The sequence below is a fragment of the Silurus meridionalis genome, chromosome 5 (genome assembly GCF_014805685.1).
Source record: "Silurus meridionalis isolate SWU-2019-XX chromosome 5, ASM1480568v1, whole genome shotgun sequence".
NCBI lineage: Eukaryota > Metazoa > Chordata > Actinopteri > Siluriformes > Siluridae > Silurus > Silurus meridionalis.
The window spans coordinates 12,010,501-12,030,265 of NC_060888.1; the positions used below are offsets into that span (position 1 = coordinate 12,010,501).

A 19,765-nucleotide genomic window follows, 5' to 3' on the forward strand; every position below is an offset into this window, starting at 1 on the left:
ACCTAAACGAGCAGAAGCTAGCGCTTCCTGTTTACGCAATGTCGCCCGCTGATGACGTCACGTTCCAAACGCCTGTTGGTCAGATTACACACATGGTTCAGAGCGTGGTCACGCAGGGGTGTACCCATAGCGTTTCGACGCAGCTCGAGTTCCTGTAGCGGAACTCTTAGCAAAATTAACAGAAAATAAAATCACTGCACTAACATACACACCATTAATAGTTAGTAATGATTTCATGAACTTTGTTAATAATAAAGTTGAACACATAAGGCAAAAAATCCAGATGATTAATATACAGTGAGGAAAATAAGTATTTGAACACCCAGCTATTTTGCAAGTTGTCCCACTTAGAAATCATGGAGGGGTCTGAAATTGTCATCGTAGGTGCATGTCCACTGTGAGAGACATAATCTAAAAAAAAAATCCAGAAATCACAATGTATGATTTTTTAAATATTTATTTGTATGATACAGCTGCAAATAAGTATTTGAACACCTGAGAAAGTCAATGTTAATATTTGGTACAGTAACAAATACCTTTGTTTGCAATTACAGAGGTCAAACATTTCCTGTAGTTTTTCACCAGGTTTGCACACACTGCAGGAGGGATTTTGGCCCACTCCTCCACACAGATCTTCTCTAGATCAGTCAAGTTTCTGGCCTGTCGCTGAGAAACACGGAGTTTGAGCTCCCTCCAAAGATTCTCTATTGGGTTTAGGTCTGGAGACTGGCTAGGCCACGCCAGAACCTTGATATGCTTCTTACAGAGCCACTCCTTGGTTATCCTGGCTGTGTGCTTCGGGTCATTGTCATGTTGGAAGACCCAGCCTCGACCCATCTTCAATGCTCTAACTGAGGGAAGGAGGTTGCTCCCCAAAATCTCGCAATACATGGCCCCGGTCATCCTCTCCCCTAATACAGTGCAGTCGCCCTGTCCCATGTGCAGAAAAACACCCCCAAAGCATGATGCTACCACCCCCATGCTTCACAGTAGGGATGGTGTTCTTGGGATGGTACTCATCATTCTTTTTCCTCCAAACACATTTAGTGAAATTATGACCCAAAAGTTCTATTTCGGTCTCATCTGACCACATGACTTTCTCCCATGACTCCTCTGGATCATCCAAATGGTCATTGGCAAACTTAAGACGTGCCTGGACATGTGCTGGTTTAAGCAGGGGAACCTTCCGTGCCATGCATGATTTCAGACCATGACGTCTTAGTGTATTACCAACAGTAACCTTGGAAACGGTGGTCCCAGCTCTTTTAAGGTCATTGACTAGCTCTTCTCGTGTAGTTCTGGGCTGATTTCTCACCTTCCTTAGGATCATTGAGATCACGAGGTGAGATCTTGCATGGAGCCCCAGTCCGAGGGAGATTGACAGTCATGTTTAGCTTCTTCCATTTTCTAATGATTGCTCTAACAGTGGACCTTTTTTCACCAAGCTGCTTGGCAATTTCTCCGTAGCCCTTTCCAGCCTTGTGGAGGTGTACAATTTTGTCTCTAGTGTCTTTGGACAGCTCTTTGGTCTTGGCCATGTTAGTAGTTGGATTCTTACTGATTGTATGGGGTGGACAGGTGTCTTTTTTTGCAGCTAACGACCTCAAACAGGTGCATCTAATTTAGGATAATAAATGTAGTGGAGGTGGACATTTTAAAGGCAGACTAACAGGTCTTTGAGGGTCAGAATTCTAGCTGATAGACAGGTGTTCAAATACTTATTTGCAGCTATAGCATACAAATAAATAGTTAAAAAATCATATATTGTGATTTCTGGATTTTTTTTTTTTTTTTTTAGATTATGTCTCTCACAGTGGACATGCACCTACGATGACAATTTCAGACCCCTCCATGATTTCTAAGTGGGAGAACTTGCAAAATAGCAGGGTGTTCAAATACTTATTTTCCTCACTGTATATATCTGGGTATTATCAGCATAACAATGGAAGCTAATTCCAAACCTTCTAATAATATTTCCTAAGGGAAGCATGTATATTGTGAAAAGCAGGGGTCCTAGAACTGAACCTTGTGGCATGCAATAATTTACAAGCATTAGCATTAGCTTTCCATTTAAGCCTACGAAATAGTACCAATCGGACAGGTAGGATTTAAACCAGCTTAATGCCTGTCCCTGAATGCCAATGTAATTCTGTAAGCGATCTAGGAGGAGATCATGGTCTATAGCAGGGGTCACCAACGTTGTGAGAAATCATTAACATGATCAGTGTCTTCACATAGATCAGGGGTGTCAAACTTAGTATCAAATCTGGCCTGACGTACAATTATATCCGGCCCATGAGATGATTTTATATAGATCTATTATTATTGTTATTAATGTTCAGGCAATATGAAGCGCTGATAACACAAACTACAGATCCCATAATGCAGCGCTTCAGCTGCCTTACCGAATGCTAGACTACCTGGAAACATTCCAGCGTCAATCAAGTCGAGCTTCTGTTGATGTATTTAACCCTATTGTACAGTTATTGTGAAGCCCCTTACAATGGTAAAGAGAAAAGTGAAAGAGAAAACCGATGGGATTCTGAGTATACGTTTACTGACACTGCGGGTAAACCCGTGTGTCTTATTAGTGGAGTAAATTTGGCTGTAATTAAGGAATTGAATCTAAGACGGAACTATAAGACAAAACATCAGGATAAGCTGAAAAACCTGATAGCAGAGCAGAAGATACAGAAAGGAGAAGAGTTAAAGAAGAATCTGACTTTCAGCAGACGTTTTTCACCACAGCAAAATCATAAAGTGAAGCTGGTGTGAAAGCAGAGGAGAAATCAGAGGCACATCAGTCGGGTGTGAGGGAGAGGGAGAGTTTCTGAAGAGCTGCATGATGAAGGTGTGATGTCTGGTGTTTGACTGGAGATATTTTTATGCAGAGCAAAATATTTTAAGTTATTTAAAGTTTAAGATTATTTTTTATAAAATGGCATAAGAGCATGATTGTTTTGATTTGTTGTTATTTTAACGTTTACTTAAAAACACAATTTTTATTTCTTTTTTCAGTTTTTTTTTTTTTTGCAGCATGTTCATATTTCTTTTTATGGAGAGCTATTTATTTAAAGTTAAAGTTGATTTATTCTGAAATAATATTCCTGTCTGTTCTTATTCATATTTATGTTCAAAAAACATTGTTTTAGTGTGTTCAATAAATGTTTATAATGTTCGTAAAGTGTGCTTTGAGTTTTGGCCCCATGTGCAATTGAGTTTGACATAGATAAATATCATTAATTATTAATAATAACATATAATTAAAGGTAAATTGAGGATTTTTTTAATTTCAGAATTGTGTATCAAACTGGTAGCCCTTCACATTAGTCGGTACCCAAAAAGTAGCTCTCGGTGTCAAAAAGATTGGTGACCCCTGGTCTATAGTGTCGAATGCAGCACTAAGATCTAGTAAAACTAACAGCGAGATGAAGCCTTGGTCTGAAGCTAAAAACAGGTCATCAGTGATTTTAACCAGGGCAGTTTTTGTGCTATGATGGGGCCTAAAACTTGACTGAAACTCTTCAAAGATATTGTTCTCTTGCAAGTGGGAACATAACCGAGCAGAGACAATCTTTTCCAAAATCTTAGACATAAATGGGAAATTTGAAATGGGTCTGTGATTCGATAGCGTGTTTGGATCCAGATTAGGTTTCTTAATGAGGGGCTTAATAACTGCTAACTTGAGGGATTCAGGGACGTGACCTAACAATAGTGAGGAGTTAATAATATTGAGAAGATGCTCACCAGCTGTATGTAACACTTCCTTCAATAGATTAGTTGGAATGGGATCTAATTGACATGTTGTTGATTTAGCTTTGGTAATAACATCATACAGCTCTTCCTGTCCTATACATGTAAAACAGTGAAGTTGTGGAGTTGTAGGTGAGATTGTGTCAGGAGATGCTGTCAGAGGTTGGACCGCCACAATTGTTTTTCTAATGTTATCAATTTTTTCAGTGAAGAAATTCATAAAGTCCTCACTACTAAAATGGGATGGAACACATTTTTCAGATACCTGATTTGTAGTAAATTTAGCTACTGTACTTAAAAGGAACCTGGGATTGTTTTTGTTGTTTTCTACTACAATGCACGACACTGTTGCCCCCATCCGGTTAAAAAAAAGGTTGGACAAAAAAACACCAGCACTATGGTATAATAGTCATATTATACCCTCAAGAGAACAGCCTGTAATCTGGAAGGAACATGGAGGAAAACTAAATTGGAGGTTTTTAGAATTGCGTAAAAAGTATGCTCAGCTACAGACAGGTGCTAAATGCTGCCAAAGCTGAACACCTGAGCAAACTCATAGAAAACAACTAAAACAATCACAGGTTCCTTTTCAGCACAGTAGCTAAATGAACAACAAAACAAGTATATGAAAAATGTATTCCATCACATTTTAGTAGATGAGGACATGACTTTCTTCACTGAAAAAATTAAAATATAAAAAAAACAATTGTGGACGACAAACCTCTGGCATCATCTCCTGATCCAATCTTACCTAAAACTCCACAACTACACTGCTTTACAAGTATAGGACAGAAAGAGCTGTATGATGTTATTACCAAAGCCAAATCAACAACATGTCTGTTAGATTCCATTCCAACTAAACTACTGAAAGAAGTGTTACACAAAGCTGGTGAGCCTCTTCTGAATATTATTAACTCCTCACTATCTTTAGGTCACGTCCCTAAACCCTTCAAGATTGCAGTTATGAAGCCCCTCATTAGGAAACCCAATTTGGACCTCTGAGACTATCACAGTGCAGGAGACTTGATTACACACAGGTGGATTCTATTTATCATCATTAGTCATTTAGGTCAACAGTGGATCATTCAGAGATCCTCACTGAACTTCTGGAGAGAGTTTGCTGCACTGAAAGTAAAGGGGCTGAATAATTTTGCATGCCCAATTTTTCAGTTTTTTATTTGTTAAAAACGTTTGAAATATCCAATAAATTTCGTTCTACTTCATGATTGTGTCCCACTTGTTGTTGATTATTCACAAAAAATTACAGTTTCATATCTTTATGTTTGAAGCCTGAAATGTGGCAAAAGGTCGCAAAGTTCAAGGGGGCCGAATACTTTCGCAAGGCACTGTATGCACCATTCTCTGTGCTGTGTGATTCTTCCCTGATCAGAAAAGACACCATGAGCATCGTAGATCACATGGGAAACATCTTCAAGAAGTAAGTTTTCTTTGGGCATGACCTAACAACAATATACATGCTTTCCTTGGGAAATTTTATTAGAAGGCATGGGATTAGCTTCCACTGTTATGCTGAAGATACCCAAATATATTCCTCATCAAAACCAGACGATACAGCTCAATTGGCTCGGATAACTGAGTGTGTTAAAGAATTAAAAGATTGAATGACATTTAAATTATTAAATTCTGATAAGACAGAGATTTTGCTCATTGGCCCAAAAACCAGTACCAGTGCTTTTCAACCTGCATTTAGAAGGATGTACTGTAACTACTAGTTCAACAGTAAACAACCTGGGAGTTATTTTAGACAGCAAATTGCCTTTTAAGTATTATATCAACTATATTACAAAAACAGCCTTCTTCCACCTTAGAAATATTGCTAAGCTAAGAAACATGTTGCCTATACCTAATGCAGAGAAGTTCATCCATGCATTCATGACCTCCAGACTGGACTATTGTAATGCATTACTGGGAGGTTGTCCTGCACCATTAATAAACAAGCTACAGTTAGTCCAGAATGCAGCACCCAAAGTTCTCACAAGGTCGAGAAAATATGATCATATAACCCAAATCTTATCATCCCTACACTGGCTAACTGTTATGGTTCCAATTGACTACAAACTACTGCTACTTACTTAAAAAGCCCTAAATGATTTAGCTCCCATGTATCTTTCCAGTCTTCTAAAACACTACAATCCATCACACTCCTTGAGATCTCAAAACCCCAGACTTCTAGTAGTTTCTAGAATAGCAAAGTCCACTAAAGGTGGTAGAGCATTCTCACATTTAGCTCTTAAACTTTGGAATAGTCTTCCTGACAGTGTTTGGGGTTTAAACATACTTTTCCAGTTTAAGTGCAGATTAAAAACATATATTTTTAGCAAAACCTACCCATAACCAGAGGTGGGAAGTAATGAAGTACAAATAATTCGTTACTGTACTTAAGTAGATTTTTTTGGTATCAGTACTTTACTCCACTATTTATTTTTCAGACAACTTTTTACTTTTACTCATTACATTTTTACACAAATATCTGTATTTCTACTTCTCATATTTTCAAACCCGGCTCGTTAGTTTAGTTTTAATTAATTGATTTGGGGAAATGTTAATATTTTAATTTTTTAACTGCGCACCGATTTTAGCCCACCAACCGATTTCCTGTCATTGTGTGTCTTTTTCAATCCACTGGTGTATAATGTCCTGTCTCTCTCACCACAGATGTAGACTAGTTTATGAATGAGCAGGTAGAAGGCAACAAGAAGTAAAGTTAAAGTGGATGAGACAGAGGGAGTCAGTGATGTAAACATGACTGAGAACAGAGACATTCCTGATCACCTGATCATCATCATCATCATCGTCATCATCTTTTCTCTGCTTGTGTTCTATATGTGGATGATCAGCCTGGACACATTCATTAGGTAACAACATTTTTAGTTAGTTTTGTATTAACACACACACATATATACATATACATATATATATATATAGAGAGAGAGAGAGAGAGAGAGAGAGACACACACATATATATATATATATATATATATATATATATATATATATATAAGGCTGTCAAAATTTAAATTCTTTTAAACGGCACTAAATTTTATTAACGCACTCAATTCAGCGCACATTTCTGTTTTACCATTTTATTTAAAAAAAAAAATACATAAATAAATAACTAAATATAAAAGAAGCGAAATTAAAACCTAGAGCAAAACATACACTTATTCACGACATCCTTTCTTTACTTAGATATAAAATAAATAAACTTCGCCGAAAAATATTTTAATATTTTTTTAACTTAAATTATTCTCCGGTATCAACTCATTAACTGTCCATGTGGAAACATAGCAAAGGTTCCGTTTGGTGTCCTGATGATTTACGTCATTTAAACCACCATAATTACTTTAAAATATTTACAAGAATTTTTTGTCTTCATGCTTTATGTTGCATCCATATTTCTCAATGTCTATGTTGCTTAGTATTAAAAAAGGAAGCATTAATATATGGTACATTTAGAACAGATAGAAATGTGCAATTAATTTGCAATTAAATATTTAATTTAATAACCTCTGTACAATATATATATATATATATATATATATATATATATATATATATATATATATATTCAACTGCACATTTCTTAAATGACATAATATTATAACCTTCCACTTCTGCACATTTCCTCTTCAATGCCATAGCATTAGAACATCTATCTGTACTTCTTAATGATGTCCACACATCTCTGCACTGTTATAGCCTTTATATTTATTCACATGCTGTACATATGCTACATATTTATCTTCACTTTTTGCACGATTACTACTTTTTTTGGGTGCGTGCACAGGTGTATAAGAGGCTGATTCACGTACACACACTTGCAGGTGATCTGTGATTTATAAAGCAAATATTGCTTACAGGTGTGCATACAGGATTGCTTTAGTCAGTCAGGTCTAGGTTTAGCAACGTTATGTGCCCCAAAAATTAGTTCAGAGGAATACCTGAACATACTGAATGAAAAGTTTACCATTCCAGTACAGTGGATTTATTTCTTCTGTGATGGCACAGGCTTATTCCAAGATGACAATGCCAGGCTTCATAAGGCTCAAAAAAAGCGGTTATGGGTGTGAGAGACATCATTTCCCCACAAGGCTTGGTCACCACATAGTTCAGACCTTAACCCCAGTGAGAATGTATTTGATGTGCTGGAGAGACTTTATGCAGTGGTCTTACTCTCCCATCATCAGTATATCTTGAGAAAAAATTTAATGCAACTCTGGACAGAAATACATTTTGTGACATTGCATAAGCTTTGTGAAATAATGACAAAAGGTGTGCCATAATAAAAGCAAAATATGGCCCATCAAAAGTCACATTAGTGTGACACTTGTTTGACCAGGCAGTGTATAAAAATACATAAAATAATACACTAACACAAAAACCTTATTAGTCTTTAATAACAGTTATAAGCCATCATTGTAAAGTTTTCTTGCAATGGGTTTATGCTTTTTTCATTCATACACATGAGACTAAGATGATAGCTCTGTAGTCACTAAGAAATCAAATACATTTTGAGAAATTATCTCTAAATGACCTAGTTACTATGCATTGCCCAAGCATGTATAAAGAGGGGAACACCCTATAAAAACACAACATATTTACAATGTATGTAACAAATGAAACCAACCTAATTTTACAAAGATACCAAACATTTAAAAATTAAGGTATTACATAAAAATAACACAGACATACAGGACAATTTAAAGAATGAATTTATAAGTTTGCAAATGCAAGCATTGTAAAACTTTCTTTATTCAAAGTTGCAAAGTTTACAAACTGCTGAACAATATTATTTTATTGATGTATAGTATGTATCGAAATTCACACAAGGACAATTGTGATTTTATATTTTATCTATCTATCTATCTATCTATCTATCTATCTATCTATCTATCTATCTATCTATCTATCTATCTATCTATCTAAATAATATAACAAAACAAGCACCTTTATTCACTTATTTCCTACATGCACTTTTACGAAGATGGAGGCAGATATGTCTACCATGTGAGGACATAGAAAGAAACAACCCAGTGAAAGCATGTATTGATTTTTCTTGAAAAACATTTCTCAATTCTAGAATTATCTGATCACAACTGTTTTTCTAAAAATAAACGTAACTCAGAAAGCATCTTTGGGCACAGTTTCCAATCATTTGTAGAAAGAATTTTTAAGAAAATTGTGTTTAAGTCCCTAAGCAATTTGCTTTACATATAGTCATCATCCACAGGTTGTCCATGCATGTCACAGTAATGGATGAAAATAACAGCTACCCGCTGAAACACACCTAGTTGCATCTGACGACGCTCTGAGATCTCCTCACCAATGGTCTCCATGCAGAGATCAGCTGAAAGCTGTCCTTTGCGCCGTGGAGCATAGATAGTAGCTGAAGAAAATAATGCATATTGCCTTAGAAATTTAGGGTGTAAAGTATATGTAATAACACAGAATTTCAGCTTTAATCCACATTTAACTTTCATAATGAAACAAAAAAAACCCCAAAAACCACTAAAATAAGATTAAGAACGAGAATGTAGAACACAAACGTTTTCAGTTCCCCATATAAGATAACAAAACACCTCAAGAAAAATGTATTTAACAGAAAGTGTGTTAGTAAGGAGTTAGGCTACTACAATCAACCAGCTTCAGGGTAATTTGAAACAGATTCAAAAAGTCAAATTTAAAAATTTCAAATTAAAACATATCAAATACCAATAGAAAAGTAAATTATTTAAAAAATGAGAACAATTACACAAACCTCAAGAAGCATTGTTTATAGAGCTAACCCTAGTAGAAATCAACAAGTATGATGGAGTTGATTGGAATATTAAGTTCGCCTCGAATTCCATGCAAGTCAAAACTGATCAATAAAAAAAAATCAACAACTTTTAAATTTTGTAATTTGTGAGATGGAACCTCCATGGATCAGACACGTTTGTAATGCACATTACACACAAATTTTTATCATGTTCCTAAAACCATTACGAGTCAGATGAATTATTAGTAGTATTCAAATTTTATTGAATATTAATGATATAACTTAATTTGTTATTTTCTTTCAAGCACCTGTGCTGCAACAAAACACAACTGTGGCCATTGGCAGAGGTTCCCCATGCATTAATAATGCATTAAGGACTGATGCTGATCCAGTCTTTCTTTTTTTGAACCAAGACTGATGCTAAAATTTAAGGGCTGGTGACACCAGTGTCTAAAGGTAATATGGAGCCTTACTCTGACAAGTTTTTCCATTATTCCCTGGTCAGGGAATAATGACTTATTTATACTTGCATTTAGACTTAGTGTGCACTCTGACACCTTTCTATTACCACATTACCTTTATTTTTAATCTACACTGGCTTCCAATTAAATCTCGTACTGATTATAAAATACTACTACTGACGTATAAAGCACTTAATGGTCTTCCGCCGCAGTATCTCAGTGAACTTCTGTACCAATAAGATCAAAAGGTGCAATCTATTTGTTGGTACCTCAAATAATAAAGACTACAGCAGAGGGCAGATCTTTCTCCTATAAAGCCCCACAGATATGGAAAAGCCTTCCAATTAGTGTTCGGGACTTCTGTGTTCATTTCAAGGCTGAAAATATTTATTTAGTCAAGTCTTTTATCAGTAGATTTTTCTTAAGTAAAGGAGAAGATCTGGAGGGATCATGGATATAGAGTGTCTGGTGAACTAGGATATTTGTATGCTGTCATCCACTCACTCTCACACGTTCACTCAGGTTTGTTAAGGGTGGTGTGGTGGGTCGTCTCTTATCCCAGAGATCCCTCATGTCTGTGTTACCTTCTGGTTCTCCCATTTAGCTATGCTGCCATAGCGAGTCTTGCCGGAGTCCCCAACTGCACAGAGTCCTTCACTTTTATACAACAATAAGGATACATAATAATCTCACTCACTCGCTCACTCGCTCGCTCGCTCGCTCACTCGCTCTTACTCGCTCTCACTCGCTCTCACTCACTCACGCTCCTGAGGTTCCATTGACCACTGTTCCTGCCCCCTCCCACTTCATCCAGGCCTCTGGATAGTGTTCTCTTCATTTGGAAGCCACTCTGTGCATCTGGGGACAGTTTCTCATCAACGCTTCCATGAAATTACGGGGTAAGAATAGGAGCTTTGAGGATGGATTTGAACTGTAGTTAATGTCCAGGAAAATGTCCTGCTACACTGACTCAGGACTATAGTTTGCATCTGATCACCATCACTGTACCCTGCAACATTGTTTATCTGTAATTAATGGACATTCGCTGCAACCCAGATGAGGATGGGTTCCCTCGTGTCTGGTTCCTTTCAAGGTTTCTTCCGGACGCCATCTCGCCAGTTGCCATTTGCCACCGGCTTGCTCATCAGGGACAAACTTACATTTATAAAGAACATCTTTTTCATTTTGATCACATTATCTGTGTTAAGCTGCTTTAAAAATGTTCATTGTAAAAGCACAATACAAATAAAAAATAATTGAATTATTAAAGTTTACAGATTGTCCTTCCTCTGACCACTTTTTGCCATACCATTTTGCAAATGCTCTGGCACAGTTTTCTTTCCAACAATATGGCGATTGTAAAAGTTACTAAAAACCTAGCCTTTTACTGCTTAAACATGTTATTTTATTCACTGTGATTAGCTCAAACAAATATAAGCATTACCATGGAGGACCATAAAGACATGTCTTTTCAAGGTTGGAGTGGAAAAATTGGTGTGGCAAGCCCTTACAATATACACTGAACACCTTCAGAATGAATTGAAATGCTTAATGCCTTCTCATCTGACACCAGTGCCTAAATTCAGTAATACTCTGAATGGGCAAAATTCCATAGCCACATGCCAAAATCTACTGGCTAGACTTTCTTGGAAATTAAGGTTTTTCTAACTCAAGGGAGGGGCATCATCTAGATTTCGATGTTCAAAAAGCATATATAGGAGAGACAGTAAGCTTTCCAAAATTATTTTGGCTATAAAAAGTATTAAAGCACCTAATGGGTCCTTTTCAACCTAGGATTTCAGGATTTCAACAGTCTTCTTCTTCTTCTTTTGGCTGCTCCCATTAAAAGTCACTACAGCAGATCATCCGTCTCCATACTACTCTGCCCTCTACATCTGCCTCTTTCAAACCAACTACCTGCATGTCTTCCCTCACCACACCCATATACCTCCTCCTGTCCCTCCTTCCTGGTGGCTCCATCCTCAGCATTCTCCTACTGATATACCCCATGTCCCTTCTCTGCACATGTCCAAACCATCTCAATCTCGTCTCCCTCACTTTGTCTCCAAAACGTCCTACATACGCTGTCCCGCTAATAAACTTGTTTCTAATCCTGTCTATCCTCGTCACTCCAAAATTAAAATCTCAACATCTTCAGCTCTGTTACCCTCCAGCCTCCTTTCTTTTAATCAATGCCACTGTCTCTAAACAATACAACATCGCAGGTCTCATCACAGTCCTATAAACTTTCCCTTTGACTTTTGCAGATACCCTTCTATCACAAATTACTCCCACTGACTTTCATTCTTCTTCTCTCCAGCACATACCTCCATCTCTCCAGGCCCTTCTCAGCCTGCTCCCAACTCTCCCCACAAATAACAATATCATCTGTAAACATCATAGTCCATGGAGACTCCTGTCTGACCTCGTCCGTCAACCTGTTCATCACCACTGCAAACAGGAAAGGGCTCAGAGCCGATCCTTGATGCAGTCCAACCTCCACCTTAAACCCTACTGCACACTTCACTGCTGCCACACTGTCCTCATACATGTCCTGCACCACCCTCACACACTTCTCTAAAACACCCAACTTCCTCATACAATACCACAACTCCTCTCTCGGCACTTTGTCTCTTTCTCCAAATCCACAAACACACAATGCAACTCCTTCGGACCTCCTTTATACTTCTCAAGCAAATAATTTGTCTGTGGTGCTCTTCCTCAGCATACAACCATACTGTTGCTCACAGATGGTCACCTCTTCTCTTAGCCTGGCTTCCTCCATCTTCTCAACACACTCTCCTCACTAGTTAACACATTTCCATCTCCACCATTTATTGCTCTAACTTGCGGCACATCTTTCGAAGCTCGGTCCCTCTGCCTGGTCAATCGGTACAAATCCTTTTCTCCTTCCTTAGTGTCCAACTTCTCATACAGATCCTATTATGCTTTTTCCTTGGCTTTCACCACATCCCTCTTTACCTGCTGCCACATCTCCTTGTACTCCCTGCCTACTTTTCTTATCTCTCTTTCAAACCCAAATCTGTTTCAGCAACCTCTTTCTTCTTATGCTCTCCTGCACTTCCTCATTCCACCGCCATGTCTCTATGTCTTCCTTTATATTTTCAGATGTCACACCAAGTACCTTTCTAGCTGTCTCCCTTATCACTTCTGCAGTAGTTGCCCAATCATCCAGCACCTCTTTACCACCACTGAGCCCCTGTCTGACTTCCCTGAATCTTACACTACAGTCTTCAGTTTCGACCATCTTATTCTTCTTTCAGTCCTCATTCTCCTCCTTCTTCTGCTTCACCTCTAAAGCTATTCTACAGACCACCATCCGTTGCTGTCTAGCTACACTGGAGGCTATAAGGTGTTGGCAGGGGACAATATCCTTCAGTTTGCATCTCCTACATAGAATATAGTCCACCGGTGTGCACCCTCCTCCACTCTTATACGTCACCCTATGCTCCTCTTTATTCTTCCTAAAATACGTATTTACCACTGCCATTTCCATCCTTTTCTCAAAATCTACCACCATCTGCCCTTCCACATTGCTTTCCTTAAGGCCATACCTACCCATCACCTCCTCATCACCTCTGTTCCCTTCACCAACATGCCCATTAAAGTCTGCCCCAATCACTTATCATTCTTTTCTAGGTACACTCTTTACCACTTCATCTAACTCACTCCAAAATTTTTCTTTCTATTCCATCTCACAACCCACTTGTGGAGCATAGGCACTGATGACATTTGTCATCACCCCTTCAACTTCCAGCTTCACGTTCATCACCCTATCAGAAACTCTCTTCACCTCCACTACACTCTTACTGTACTCTTACTTTAGAATCACGCCTACACATTTTCTCTTTCCATCCACACCATGATAGAACAGTTTAAACCCCCCTCAAATGTTCCTGACCTTACTCCCTTTCTCCACTTCATCATATCAGCTAACTCTCTCCCTTTACCAGTCATAGTAAAAACATTTAAATTACCAACCCAAAACTCCACTCTCCTACACTTCTTCCTTTCCCTGCTGTCTCTGTAGACGTCTTCCTCCACTCCTTCTCCTCCTTTGGCCAACAGTAGCCCAATTTCCACCTGTACCCTGTTGGCTAACAATACCTGTGGTGGTCGTTGGTAACCTGAGCCTTGACCGATCCGGTATGAAAATCTGATTTGTGATCTGCATATTTGATTGGCACATGGTTTACGATGGATGCCCTTTCTAACGCAACTTTTATCCGGGCTTGGAACCGGCACTAAAAATGCACTGGCTTGTGCAAACCTAATAGCTGGGTTATAGGATTTCAACAGTGCTGTGGCAAAATAATCAGTACTTTAGTTTGATGAAGATACATGTGAAGGAATATATATTAACTCATATGAATTGGCGTTCTCTGTCACTTATATAAGAATGGGTTCTATATTGAATCTGGTTCCTTTTAGGGTTTGAGCCCCATAAGCACCTCAGGGAATTTTCTATGCCACCGTCACAACTGGCTTGCTCATTATGAATAAACCCATAGGTACCCAGGAGTAATTATTGATGCTAAAATGTATACCTGTAATGTATTTATTTCTGTTAATCTGCATTGGAAAAATGTCCAAAATCGCTAAACAAATAAAATTGTAATTAATTTAATGAAGGAAAGCCTAGTGTAGCATTTTAATACAGCCATGAATAACAAATTAATGCTGGTTTCAAAAGTAAATATACATTTTTTTTACAGATTTAATGAAAACCGTCCATCTGGTCATCAACAACATCACAGTGATCTTTACTTACTGCTTTCATCATCCTCAAAGTCACAACGAGCATAACTGTTGGGTACTGCTAAACGTAGAGAACGAAGCCATGGGAAATCAGAGATCATTGAGTATGGTGCCCCATCTACTACACCTAAAGTAGAGAATGAAGTAAACTGTTTCATGGTAATGGAGTTAAACAACAGAAAATAGTTTAAATCCATCAATTAAACTTTTAGTTAAAAAAATAAAATAAAATAAATAAATTTCAGGTCATACACAGATCCCTTTGCAGAAAATTATATCTAGCAGGATCCCAGACCTGCTTCCTCTCACCCTCTAAGGTATAGATGTCTCTGCCCCATGGGTAGTGAGGATTTTTTTTTATGTCTGCTTCGGTTCTTCTAGCCTCTGGGAAGAATTCATTCTTGATTAATTCCCTGTTGGATCAACAAAAAACACTTAAGAAAGGAAATAGGAAGGAGCATATACACAAAATAAAACAATATTTGAATTATTGCTTGAATTGTATTTCTAGGAAATGTTCTGTAAATTAACAAACATAATATAAATAGATTGTAGACACAGACTATAAATAGATTGTGGACACAGATTTGTAAATGTTTTTTTTTTCCTTTCTTATAGAAATTAATTATTAGTATCCAAACCAGAAGTACAAACTGTTGAGACGTCTGCAGAATTTGTCAATAAAGGACAAGCTCAAACTAGAGAGGAAAATTTGCCAGAATTCTTGTTTGTTTAAAAATGTTATTTGAGTTATTTGACTACTCAAAGTATATCTAAGATTCATTTCTATAGTATTGTCTCTTGAGAAGATATACTAAAAAGGTTGCTGAAATATGAGGGGTGTACTCACTTTTGTGAGATACTTTATATATTGTTAATATCTTGGGAAATGATTTGCAATAATTAAGTCCAATAATAATAATAATTTTCTGCCATTTGTACAAAATACATTTCATGCTGCTACAAATTTCACTTAATATATGCACAGACCAGGCATGACATTATGACACGAACATTTTGTCCTCAAAATTGATGTGTTAGAAGCAGAAAAAATGGGCCTGTGTAAGGATTGCACAAGGGACAAATTGTGGTGGCTAGATGACTGGGTCAAGCATCTTCAAAACTGCAGCTCTTGTAGGATGTTCCCAGGCTGCAGTGATCAGAATCAATTAAACATAGTCCAAGAAAGGAACAGTGTTGAACCGGCAGAGTTGAAACTAGAAGTGAAAGCAGACCTTCAAAAGATTTCTGACAGAGGAATGAACAGAATATCAGAAGAGTTGTCCAAGAGCCAAGGACCACTTGTGGAAAGACCTGGAATTAGCAGGTACAATTGTTTAAAAGAAAATAAGTAATGCACTCAACCGCCATGGTCAGTGTGCATGCTCAACACGCAAAACTCCATTTCTAAAGAAAAGGCATGTTGAAGCTTGTTTAAAGTTTGCTACACAACATTTGGACAAGCCTGTGAAATACTGGGAGAATATAGTCTGGTCAGATGAGACCAAAACTCTTTGGATGCCATTATACACACCATGTTAGGATGACAAATGGCACTGCACATCACCCCAAAAAAACATACCAACAGTGAAGTTTGGAGGTGGGAACATCATGGTGTTGGGCTGACACACAGTCAAGAAAACTCTTAATTGGTTTCAGAGAAAGAAAATAAAGCTGCTAGAATAGCCCAGGCTTGAATCCCATTAAAAATCTATAGAAATAACAAAAGATCAGAGTTCATAGAAGAGGCCACAGAAACTTCAAGATTTAAAGAGTTTGTGTAGATGCGATGCTGGTTGAACTACTTTGTGTTTTAACTCAGAGATAAGCAAAAATATAGGAGTTTTTTAATGAGTTTTAAGATTAATAGTGATAACTACAGGTAGTCCTCTACTTACAATGGAGATACGTTACGACGACCCCATCCTAAGTCAAAAATATCTTAAGTCGAAGATGGTACTATGACTGACAGTCCTGCCTGCTTCATGCTGATCATTTTAATTTTCTATTCTAAACTGATAGCTTTCCTCTTTTTTTCACTTCAAGCAGGAGACATACTTGGGTGCTTGGAAGACATGCTTTTATCACTAAAATTGCTGCTTGAAACCATTTGAAACCGAAAAAATCCACACTGAGACAACTTTACTCCGTCGACCGCTAGCGAGAGTGGGGCATCTCACAGGGCGAGATTTACGCTCATCCCAGCTGCGCGTCCAATGTATTGTGCTGCTGCCTGTGCCTGTTGCACTCCTTTCTTCACTTCTCTAACACACTCTCCATTACTTTGCACTGTTTACCCCAGGTACCTGAACTCCACCACCTTCTCCACCTCTTCTAACTGTAACCACACCATTCCACTGCCCTCCCTCTCATTTACGCACATGTACTCTGTCTTACTCCTACTGACTTTCATTTCCCTTCTCTCCAACGTGTACCTCCACCTCTCCAGGCTCTTCTCAACCTGCTCACTACTCTTACCACAAATCACAATATCATCCGCAAACATCATAGTCCAGGGAGACTCCTGTCTGACCTCGTCCATCAACCTGTCCATCACCACTGCAAACAGGAAAGGGCTCAGGGGCGATCCTTGATGCAATCCAACCTTCACCTAGAACCAGTCTGTCTTTCCTACTGCACGCTTCACTGCTGTCACACTGTCCTCATACATGTCCTGCACCACCCTCACATACTTCTGTGATACACCTGACTTCCTCTAACAATACCACAACTCCTCTCTTGGCACCCTATAGTACGCTTTCTCTAAATCCACAAATACACAATGCAATTCCTTCTGTCCTTCTCTATACTTCTATCAACATTCTCAAAGCAAATAAGGCATTTGTGGTGCTCTTCCTTGGCATGAAACCATACTATTGCTCACAGATGATCGCCTCTTCTCTCATCCTGGCTTCCACTACTCTTTCCCATAACTTCATGGTGTGACTGATCAACTTAATTCCCCTGTAGTTACTGCAGGCCTGTACATCTCCCTTATGCTTAAAGATCGGTACCAGAACACTCTTTCTTCATAACTCAGGCATCCTCTCACCTTCCAGAATCTTGTTAAACAATCTGGTTAAAAACTCCACCGCCATCTCTCCTAAACATCTCCATGCTTCTACCGGTATGTCATCTGGTCCAACCGACTTTCCTCTCTTCATCCTCTTAATCGCTGCTCTCACTTCCTCCTTACTAATCGTATCCACTTTCAGCTTTACTATCTCCACATCATCCAACCTTCTCTCTCTCTCATTTTTCTCATTCATCAGTTTCTTAAAATACTCCCTCCACCTTCTCAACACACTTTCCTCCCTAGTCAACACATTTACATCTCCATCCTTTATTGCTCTAACTTGCAACACATCCTTCTTAGCTCGGTCCCTCTGCCTGGCTAATCGGTACAAATCCTTTTACAGTCTCCAATCTCCTTCAGGTTGCATCCCTTACATAGAACATAATCCACCTGTGTGCACCTTCCTCCACTCTTATACGTCACCCTATGATCCTCTTTCTTCTTAAAATAAGTATTCAACACTGCCCTTTCCATCCTTTTAGCAAAATCTACTACCATCTGCCCTTCCACATTCCTCTCCTTCAGGCCATACCTACCCATAACCTCCTCATCACCTCTGTTTCCTTCTCTGTTTTCCTTCATCTACATGCCCATTAAAGTCTGCCCCAATCACCAGTCACAGGCATATTCACAACTCCTAAAATGTTCCTATAAGCACCACTGAGGCCAATGTCTGCACATGGAAGAAACATTACTCCATTACCAACCGGGCATGCACAGGAGCTCCTTGCAAGTTTTCTGATCAGGAAGTAAGAAAGTTAGACAGAAGAATAGCCCAAGAGCCAAGTACCACTTGGAAAGAGCTACAGTAAGACTTGAAGGCAGCAGGTAGAGTTGTCACACATAACAACAGGCAATGCATTCCACCGTCACAGCCTCCATGGACACTCATGCTGTAGCATGATGTAGCATGTAGGCATGATGAAGAAAATGCATGTTAAAACTTGATTACGTTTTCTAAACAACAATAATATACGCCAATAATGACGGCAATAATATCACATGCCATACTTGGAGGAGAACACCATATTTCTGAAGGGTAGCTCATTGGAGCCATATACCAGGTAATATTTCACATGAATCTGTTGCCATCTACCAGAATGATTAGGATGAGATGTAGGTGACCTTCCAGAAGGACAATTATGATGTTAATAATAATATTGTGATTTCTTTATCTGTATAGATTTCTCAAGTTAATGCCAATGTGTGGTCAAAATTTCATGTGTATTGCTGCATTGGGACTCGGTTTAATAAAAAATAAAAAAATAAAAAGTTGTGCTGAATAATAATAATAATAAAATAAATATTTCCCCCACTGTAGGTTTTCTAAAATATATGAGCTATTTTTGTAGGTTTCTCTCTCATAAAATTCATCACTGATTTTCCCTGCCACTATTGCCATGGGAACACAATTTTTATATACCAGTGATATTATAATTAATAAAAGGCCAGTGCTCCTTAATATAATTTAATCATATCCCAAATTTCCAGAATATAAAATAAATTCATATAAATCAAAGGCAATGCACATCTCAGGAGCATGATTCTCTCAAGATAACATCAAAGAGTGAACTTGGAGAAAATAGAGGCCTCAGGATGTGGAAGAATCACAGCTACTGTTTGGCAAATAAGTATTTGATACACTCCCGATTTCTTGGAAGTTTTCCCACTTACAAATAACAGACAGATCTGTAATTTTCATCATAGGTACTACGATAGATTCTGTGAGAGTCAGAATCTAGAAAAAAAAAATACAGAAAATCACATTGTATGATTTTTTAATAGATAATTTCCATTTTATTGCATGAAATAAATATTTGATCACCTACCAACCAGCAAGAATTCTGTCTCTCTCAGACCTAAAAGTTTGCCTTTAAGAAGCCCTCCTATCCTCCACTCATTACCTGTATTAATTGC

The 19,765-nt window shown here is 38.1% G+C and overlaps 1 protein-coding gene across 3 annotated transcripts in view; it reads right to left on the minus strand.

Moving 5' to 3' along the window:
* Positions 1 to 8,508: 8,508 nt before the first annotated feature.
* The window catches only part of fbxo38 (F-box protein 38), a 95,240-nt gene continuing 83,983 nt past the window's right edge, over positions 8,509 to 19,765 (minus strand). For all 3 annotated transcript variants that reach the window (XM_046849017.1, XM_046849015.1, XM_046849016.1), the window contains 3 exons: positions 15,082 to 15,185; positions 14,786 to 14,899; positions 8,509 to 9,160 (listed from right to left, as the gene is read on the minus strand). In XM_046849017.1, the coding sequence (XP_046704973.1) occupies positions 8,982 to 9,160; positions 14,786 to 14,899; positions 15,082 to 15,185 (397 nt within the window). In that variant the 3' untranslated portion in view covers positions 8,509 to 8,981. The remainder of the gene's footprint in view (positions 9,161 to 14,785; positions 14,900 to 15,081; positions 15,186 to 19,765) is intronic.